The following is an 8,972-nucleotide window of genomic DNA, read 5'->3' on the forward strand; positions in this document are numbered from 1 at the left end:
ACTTGTTTAAACTCTCATCACAATAAACAGCAGGACTAAACAGCATATCATCCACTTGGCCTCATCACCATCTCTTCGCTTGTTCCCATGTCGAAACTGGAAAAACTCATCACCCTCGCAGTTTGTCCCAGAGTTCAGCAGATTCAGGCCTTGTTAGTCCATGACTAAAAACAACTTTCAGAAGAAAGGCCTTGGGAGGATGCTCCACCTGCAGCCCTCCAAAAACTATTTGAGTGAGCACAGATAGAGCCCTTAGACAGGCTCTTAGCTGTCGGTCCTGAACTCAGAGGGGATTTCCAGGATCTCAGGTGTTCAAGTGACTTACACTGAACCTTTTAGTTCTACTATACCCACTCCACTCTTGCAAGTCACTTGGCCTTCAGGCAAAATCACTTCAGTCTTGTTCCACATGAGTCCTGCAAACAGCTTGGCATGGGTGGCGAAAGGGTGACGACACCAGCCAGCCAAGGAATTGCAGTTTCAGCGTCCTTCCAGCCCCTGCTACTGATTCAAGGTGCCCATTGAACAAGGAAGGTGCAATGTACCTCTGTGTGATTTGGTAGCCATTGACGGCATACACTGGTCCACTATTTTGTCTCTATCAACAGACAAATCCACTTTAGAAGCTCTCTAGATCTACAAGCTCTGCATCTCAGCCTATGGAAAGTACCTTCACATTATTACCGTCACCCTGCATCCCCCTCATTATTTATGCCTGGTGTTAAGCTACACGCTCACGGTAAGCCCTTGCACGTGTGGGAGTCGCTAGTGCACACAGTGCATCTGCATGCATTATTTTAAGCCTGGAAAGAACCAAGCGGGGGCGGGGGGGGGGTTCCTGGCAGAAGCTGTACCAGCCAGAGCTGCATCTATAACAGAGTACTGACTAACAAGCGAAGCACTCTGAAGGCACTAATTATGCCAAAGAAGTCACAAACCTTTCTTGATTTTTCTATCACGTCATGTACATCCTGCAAGATAAAGAGACATGAGGAGTCATACAAAGTGCAATCACTTTGTAGCATTCCAGGGAAAGGTGATGGCTAAAGGTATCAGGTGGTGCTTGGGACCTACCACTTTCCATGCTGCTGCAGACCATCTGTGCCATTCCATCTCTGTGAGACAGAGGTCACTGGGGCTGTTAGTGTCCCCCAGAATTAATGGCATGACTGAAAAGAAAACTTGGGTCTCCGCTAACTCTGTGCTTTCTCTCTCATTTCCCCTCAGGTTTCCCGAAAGCTAAACACGGCATACAGCTAAATTTGTGCTGGGTCCTTCCCCCAGTACGTCCCTGGCCACTCCAGTGCCCTATGCTACGTAGGAGGGGACATGGCTTGTCCAGACAACCTGAGAGCCTGCAATGGGCTTCAGCACATGCACTGGTATTGCTAAGGCCAGGCTTTGCGGGGATGGAGGGTTTCATGGTGTGCAGCCACACAGCTCCCCCACGAGCCGTCCTGCCTTCCTGAGCCCCTCCGGACCGGGCGTTAGCCCAGGACTGCAGGCAGAAATGCAAGCTCTCTGTTAAATTCCCCTTTCAAGGTAAAGACACAGGATGACTGCTGAGGGTTCAACGATGTTTTCCAGCTTGGAAACCACACTTCCTCCCCCCGCACGTTAGCTACCACCAGTCCCGAGCGAGCGCCTTAAAAAGTTGGGTTTCCTGCGCAAAGCAACGACTTTATTTCCAGCGCCTGCCGCCCCCCCGGCGCTGACTGCAGGGGGCTGGGGCACAGCTCGCACAGCAACACCAACGGCACCAGGGAAAGGGTGCTACTTCTGACCCTTGTTTGGTGTTAGGGATGCCAAGATGGGGTGGGAATGACACTGCATTTTCCTTTTCTGCAGCACCAGGCCACCTATGCCATGACTTAGCTCAGGTGCCGCAGGAGAGGACAAAGTCGGTCTGTTTTGCCGCGGGCACCCTGCCAGGCTCGCCCTACCCACAGCTGCTGCAATGCCAGGTTTCTCTCACCCGAGGGAAAGCAACCCCGTGCCTCCTTCCCCAGCCCCAACCACATTCCCGCGCCACCGCAAGCACCTCTGGGCCCTGCTGCTGCAAGGACAGGGGGCAGAGGCTGTCCCACAGAGCCCCCCACGGCCCACGCGGGGCTGGCTGCCCTCGGCAGTGCCCTGCGCAGCTGGCAGCTGCAGGACGTCAGCATGTCTACAGGTTTTTGCAGCACTGCAGCAGCAAAAGGGATTCAAGAGCTTAGGCCAGGTATCATCAACTGTGAGGCTAAGCCTGAACCAGAGCAATGTTACCCCCTTGCGGAGAGAGGGATTTTGGGCAGACTAAATATTTGATATTCCCCTTTTTGCAAAACCAGTTTTCATCCAAGGCTAACCATTTCGTAGAGAATAAAAATAAGGCCAAAACTCTGCAAACATTTGGACACTGCCTGACTTTTTACCCGGAGCATCTCCACACATAATTGCATTCCCATGCAATAGGAGCCTTCCTGTCACACAAGCAGCAGGAAGCATGTGTAAGGCTGCCTGCTATCACCTGTTTAGCATCTCTGATGACATGATTATTAATCATTAATGTCAATCACATTAATATTCTTAAGACTATTGCACACCTGTTCCCTAGCACCATCTGGAGGCAAACTCTGTCCTTCACCCAGTTTAGTGGAAATGGTGCCTGTAGATCCAGTATAACAAATGGCTCTAACTACTCTGGGTCAAACATTCAGCAAAGATTCAGCACGTTGTAATAGAGACAAATTATTCAAGTTTGGCTGTTTGCTGCAGGCTGAAAACTGTTTAGGAACATATGTTTAAACTTTATAAGCTAACTCTAGGAAAACAAGCAGAACACCACAGCAAAAAAACCTCCTGACAATGTGGTTTTAAGAAATTGAGAAAGAAAATGTAGAGGAAACCAAAAGTTTAAGATGGGTATCGCTTACATTACAAGCTTTTGCTCTCTTTCCCCCCCCCAACCCCATGTGGGAGCTGATACCTTCTCCACTTGCATCCTCCTCAAAACAGGAAAAAACCCCAAACCCTTGCCTTGCAGTCCTACACCCCACAAGGCAGACATCAGATGATTTCAGAACAGGGCATTACAAACCATTTTGCAAAGGGACAACTGGTAAGATGCTCTAACCAGGAAGAGAGGGAGGAGTCTAATCTGAAAAATACGTAGGCACCAGAGACATAGAAGATGTCCCCAAATCTTAAAGCCAAATGCTCTCACCATTGGCTGGTACGATGCATGATTTTGTACCTGAGGTGGTCATGGACTAAGCTAGTACTTGTGTAATTTTCTTCACCGAGCTAGTAAAAGTCCCCTTAGGGAGACAAAGCCTCCGCTTCCCTAGTGGCCTTCAGAACAATCAAGTGTCATATATAACTCACCTCGTTCTTTGCTGATTTATAGTCACCAAAATTGTGATCAATATTTGAACAGGCCCACATCCACACAGGTGCTGTGAGGGAGCACAAGATTCAATTTTTACAACATTGGCCAACATAGCAGAATCCACAGCAGACGGGTACCTCCAAGACCTCACAAAATTGGGCTTGTCTCCCTTTCACATCCTGTATCTCCTGATACTGAGCAGTCAAAAGAGTAAGTCCTTGAATAAGGCTGGGAAAAACCCAGGCTTTTTCCTTTGAATAGGATTCAAAAAATAAAATATTAAAAAAATCAAAGTAAGTCCTTCTCAAAATAGCCAAGATCTGAGCAGCTGTTAAGTTACCGTATACAAGGGAAAATGAGAGAAGGGCTCTAATTCTTTGCTTCCAATTTTGAAGGAAATCAGTGTTGCTTCTGCACCACTCTCAAAGTCCAGTCAACACGACATACAGAGAATGTCCATCCAGCTGGGCTTTTTTAATGGCTCAGAAAGGGCTGTGCAGTCTGCAAGTCCTCACAGGAGCTTTTGTATCACGAGTGGGCCCACAACCATGCGACTTTCAGTCACCAGAGATTAAGGAATGAGAGAGACATTAAGCACTGCACATTAGCCATCTCCCAGACTAGAAGCGGCTGAGCAAGGAGTCTGAGAAACTAAACTCACAATTTTATAGTGCTTTTCTTCACAAAGTATTTGTTCAGAGACATGAGAGATGCAAATGAACAACCTGTCTTTATCACATCCAAGAGATTACAATGGCGCATACCAAAGATCTTTGAGAAATTCCCTATATTCATCCTATGCATCTATGTAACACTCTGCTCACTTCTTGAACTTTCCAACAGCAAAACTCCACTTCAAGACAAGATGCGTGTTGGTTTTATTAATTACACCGTAAATAACAGTTTCTGCAATATCATATATTTCAGTTTCTGAATCTATATCCGAAGAAAGTTCCGAAGTTTGGGGAATACTTTCAGTGCATTCTGTGTAGTCACTTCTGTAACTTCTTCAACTGGAATTCCTTTAATTTTGGCAATATATTCTGCAGCAATGTGAATATTTTTTGGTTCATTTCTCACCTGAAAAAACCAACCAAACAAGCAAAATCAAACCCAGACAAAATTACAGACCCCTACACATCACAGGTGTTTCAGCTTCAGTACTTCCTGACACAGCTTCAGTCACATTGTGGTATGTGTGCCAGAGAAATTACATGTATCTATTCTTCTTGCATTATTTTCTCCTTTGCCCATTCCTGGAATTTCTTCTCCTTTCCCAGCCTCAGCAACACTGCCTTGTTCATCCCAAAATTTTCACCTGGCAACTTCTTTCGTTCCTTGTACCCATGCTTGCACTACTTCACTCTCCCATGCCAGTAACTGACCTCCATAAGGTGTGGGTTTGGATATACACACATAGAAGTCCCTCCCTGCCATCATTTACCTGTTTTTCAGGCCCCAGAGCAGGGGAGTCAGTTTCCAAGCACATACTTTCCAGAGGTAACAGTTTCACAAGCTTCTGCTTCTTGAAGAAAAATAAGACAGCTATTAAACACTTTATGCACTTAGACCTGTGAGAAAAAAAATGTATGAAGGGAGGATATCCTCTGTATTTAAAAGCAGTGTCAAAAGACTTTGGTGCCACTGTCTGCATTTTATCAATAATTTCAGAATGGAAGCAAAAGTACCAGGAGCTGCTCAAGAAGCCCCTTCAAATTAGGATTATCCTGTTTTCTGAATATCTGAAGTACTATTATCTAAACACTGAATCCATTGTTAATTATTAAATCACGTAGTTACATTGCACAAAATACCCTATATTTAGAGTTGCCAACGGAATTTTACTTTGCTATTTTTCTGTATATATAGTATTTGTGTACCTTTTTCCCCATCTCTACTTTTACCCCTCAACCCCAGTTTGCCTTCCTTTCTCCAAGTTCCTAACCTCACCCTCATCTATATCCATCCCTCACACCTTCTCCACTCGAATCGTGCCTTTTCCTTTCTTACATTTCCTGAGCTTATCACAGAAGGTGACGATGGTGCAGGATGGAAACAAACTGCTACCCCAAAATAAGAAGTTAGCATAGCATGCGGCAGCCCAGAGTAGAAATTAAAAGAGCAGTCTCACCAAATCAAGGGCTGAACCCGACCAATGCCATCTTTAAGCAATTTAGCTGCTTCTTTGCTGGTCACACCTTGTGATAATCACAATTTTTCAAAGGTCTGTAATTTAGCCCATTGTGAACAGCTTCCTTTTGAACAGAAAGTGCCATAGCACTGAGATAGAAACTAGTCCTTTTCCACGTGTCATGTCCCTACTCTAAAACAGTACAGTGACAGAAGTTTCCAAATAAGAGTTCACCAGAAACCACATTAAAATGACAAAAAAATGCCTATTTTCTTAACCCTTGTTTCTCAGAAATAGCTGAACTGTTTTAGTCAAAATTTCCCCCCAAAAGTCTAGCTAAGGCAAAAGCCCCAAGTAGAAATTTAGCCAAAGTAAAAATGTGCAATGCTATAAGCAACTGAAACTTCTATTGAGAAGCGTCAGGTGACAGCAACCATATGCGAGTACCTCTAGTCCCACTTCAAACTGTACAGGCTTAAAAACCAAGCATATTCTTGAGCTGCACAGTGAAAACAGTCATGTTTGCCATTATGATAAGCTGTCAGCTATTACCTGCAATACCCAAGCACCAAGACGGAGCAAACCCCTTTAAATGTTACCTGTTCACTCCTTATAATGGAAGGAGGAATGGAGAAGAAGTATCCAGCTTTCACCCCTTCCATCGCTACAGATGGCTTCCCATCAAATGCATGGAGCAACACCTTTGTAGCACCTCGGAGAAAAGAAGCAAACCAAACCATTAGCAGTGTTTACAGTAGGTCTGCGATGTCAGCTTCCAATGGGACCTCGGTCCCATAAATAAATACAGAATCTCTGCAAGTTTCCTGTACACAAACTGATGTGAGGACATGGCACAACTGAAGAAATTCTGTTGACAAAAGCCATGACGGAGAAAATGCATTAAAAACATACCTTGTTCCTTTAAGAGATTAATGGTTGGTCTTCCAGCTGAGCGGGAATGAACGTTTCTGCACAGCAAGGAGAGGCCCAGCATTAGGAAATCCAGCAAAATACTTTTTTTTGTAAACACAAATGAACTAACAGCAGCTTGGGAAGAGAACAATTAATCTGTATTACAACTTTTATTGGGAAAAAAAGAGACATATATATGAATCATTTTAGCTACAGTGAAGAGTATAGCAACAACGTAGCAAGGACAGGACACAAGACCACTGTATTCAATGCAAACACAGGGAAAATTCTATAATTAAATCTCAAACTGGAGACTGACAGGACACTAATGCCAGTTTAATCCACGTAAGAAAAGTTCTGTGGGCTCTCAGTAACTATAAATCCTGGGAAATATTTCCACATGTTACTGAGATCTGGCAAATTCTCCTACTAGTATGAACAAAACCTACAAAGGCAAATCCAGTCTTCTTGCTAACTCAATCTGCTTGATCAAAACCTGTCTTTGTCCTTCCTTCTGTTCATCCGTGCTGGCAAATCTGGGAGTGAAATCTAGTCCAACCTGCAAGTACAAGAAGAGAAGGGAAAAAATTTTACAGACCTAATGCTTGACTAAACCACAATACCAAATATAAAGGCAAAAAATGCTTCAAAACTGCAAGGCATTTCAAAATATATATACTAGAGACTGCAATTAAAATGAGCGCAACTGTAGCTTAACTCAGAAAGGAATCCATCCTCAACCATAAGCTTTTCAACTATGAAAGCATTTGTGGGCAGATAGTTACTAACAAGTGTATTTAACATTTTAATCTGTAACTGGTTTTCTGGGGTTTTATACTCTATAGAATATTATTTCAGATTAAATCTCAAATCTGGATCTCCAATACAAGTAAAATTTCTGACCTGAATCTGTAGCTTTAGTCCTATTTCTAGCCAAAATTACCCACTAATTCTATACTTTTTTAATTTAAATATGTTCAGGCAAATTTTAAAGTTTGTCAAAGCAGCCCCATTCACAGTTACACCAACCAAAGTCCTTGACATACAGTACGAGTACAACATGGCAAGTTTAGCTACAAAGCTGTGCCAATAACTGCTTTTTCTGCAGCCAGTGCAGAACCAGCCGTAAGTCCCTCCAACACACAAACGAGGCAGACTCTACCTAAAAGCTTTCAAGCCTCAATTAGTTTCTGAACAAATGTAAGACAGGAGACAACACATGGATACAGACACATGAGGGATCACAAGAAAAAAGGACTGTACAAATCAGTGAGGTGTACTGAAATCATAGCTTAGCCTAACTTTGTCAGGGAAGAAGGCAGGAAAGATCTGAATGAGGATAACAGTGTGACTCGACACTTCACTGTGCCAGAGAATAGGTCAAAGGACATTCGGGTATAAGATGATATAGCATAATTATGCAATTCGTCCTACTAAATCCACCAGCATAAATGCCATCTATTTCCTAATAATGATAACGAAGGAAAAGAGGGAATCAGGCAAATCTATGAAGGAAAGCACATTAAGAGAATTACAAATCAGACTTGGCACTTGTTCAGACTGATAGCAATACTTACTGCATACACAAAACCAAGTATTCACTAAGTTTTTGTAATTCTGGTGACAGATGCTGCCAAAGCCATAGACATTTAAACAAGTTACGGAATTCGACTTACTTCTCCGATCCCTACCAATTTATCTTTGTAGAGTTCTATAAGCGGCAATGCAGCATCGAGATCCTGCAACAACAAATTAAAGATGCAACCCTTACTACCCTTACAAGTACGAACTCAGCATTATAATTAAATTGGAGTTTCCTTCATTGTTCTTAAATTCTGTACCTTAAAACTTGCTATTAGTGTGAGTTGTGCGGTCAGACAGATTTTAGAAACCCGCAAGATTTCCCTTCTTTACTTAATGACCCTTCATTTCAAGTTATCTTTCCACAGGAGCAGAAAAGGTAATTAAAGCAAGGTCCATAAAAAGCCTAGTAGCATTAAATGGCTGCAGACAGCTTTCCCAGTTTTTCAGGCTAAGGGCACAGTCGCTTTTCACTCCCCGTGCTAACAAAGGGACATCTGCAAACACACACGCATGCTGTTCGCTGTAAGCAAACCGCTCACTTGGGATTTTTAAAACTGTTTCACTGCAGTAATATAGCCAGATGACTCCAGTGAACAATTCTGCTTTAGGACTAACACGGACAAATGGATGTGCTAAGAGACTCTGGGATTTGGTCCGCTGGGTCTTCTGTATCACAAAAGCGCAGAAAAATCACTGGGCAGATCTGAAGTTAAATCAGGCAGACCAGAGCATCCCGTCGTCTGCCCTGAGCAGTCCCAGCAGTATTTTACAGCTGCGCTAATCTAATTTGCCTGGTTTTTACCTTCAAAGTAACACTGCGCTGCTCCTCTGGTGAAACCTCTTGAACCGGGTGGACTCCCAGACATGGCAAAACAAACCCTGGGAATCTAGACACGGAACAGATATCAGTAGTGTGAGAGAACACAGAGAAAGCAAGTTTAAAGTCAAAAAGAATGGCCGGCCTGACCAAGGAAG

General features: G+C 43.6%; 1 protein-coding gene across 1 annotated transcript; it reads right to left on the reverse strand.

The window, feature by feature from the left end:
- Positions 1-4,081: 4,081 nt before the first annotated feature.
- TATDN3 (TatD DNase domain containing 3) lies at positions 4,082-8,916 on the reverse strand (the record flags this gene model as incomplete). The annotated part of the gene is made up of 7 exons (XM_009582918.1): positions 4,082-4,450; positions 4,815-4,895; positions 6,101-6,213; positions 6,414-6,469; positions 6,863-6,972; positions 8,090-8,152; positions 8,800-8,916. Coding segments are annotated over 7 exons (684 nt in total), but the record flags the coding sequence as incomplete, so codon positions are not given.
- Positions 8,917-8,972: the final 56 nt, after the last annotated feature.

This window comes from Fulmarus glacialis, unplaced genomic scaffold, assembly GCF_000690835.1.
Source record: "Fulmarus glacialis isolate BGI_N327 unplaced genomic scaffold, ASM69083v1 scaffold26348, whole genome shotgun sequence".
NCBI classification, from domain to species: Eukaryota; Metazoa; Chordata; class Aves; order Procellariiformes; family Procellariidae; genus Fulmarus; species Fulmarus glacialis.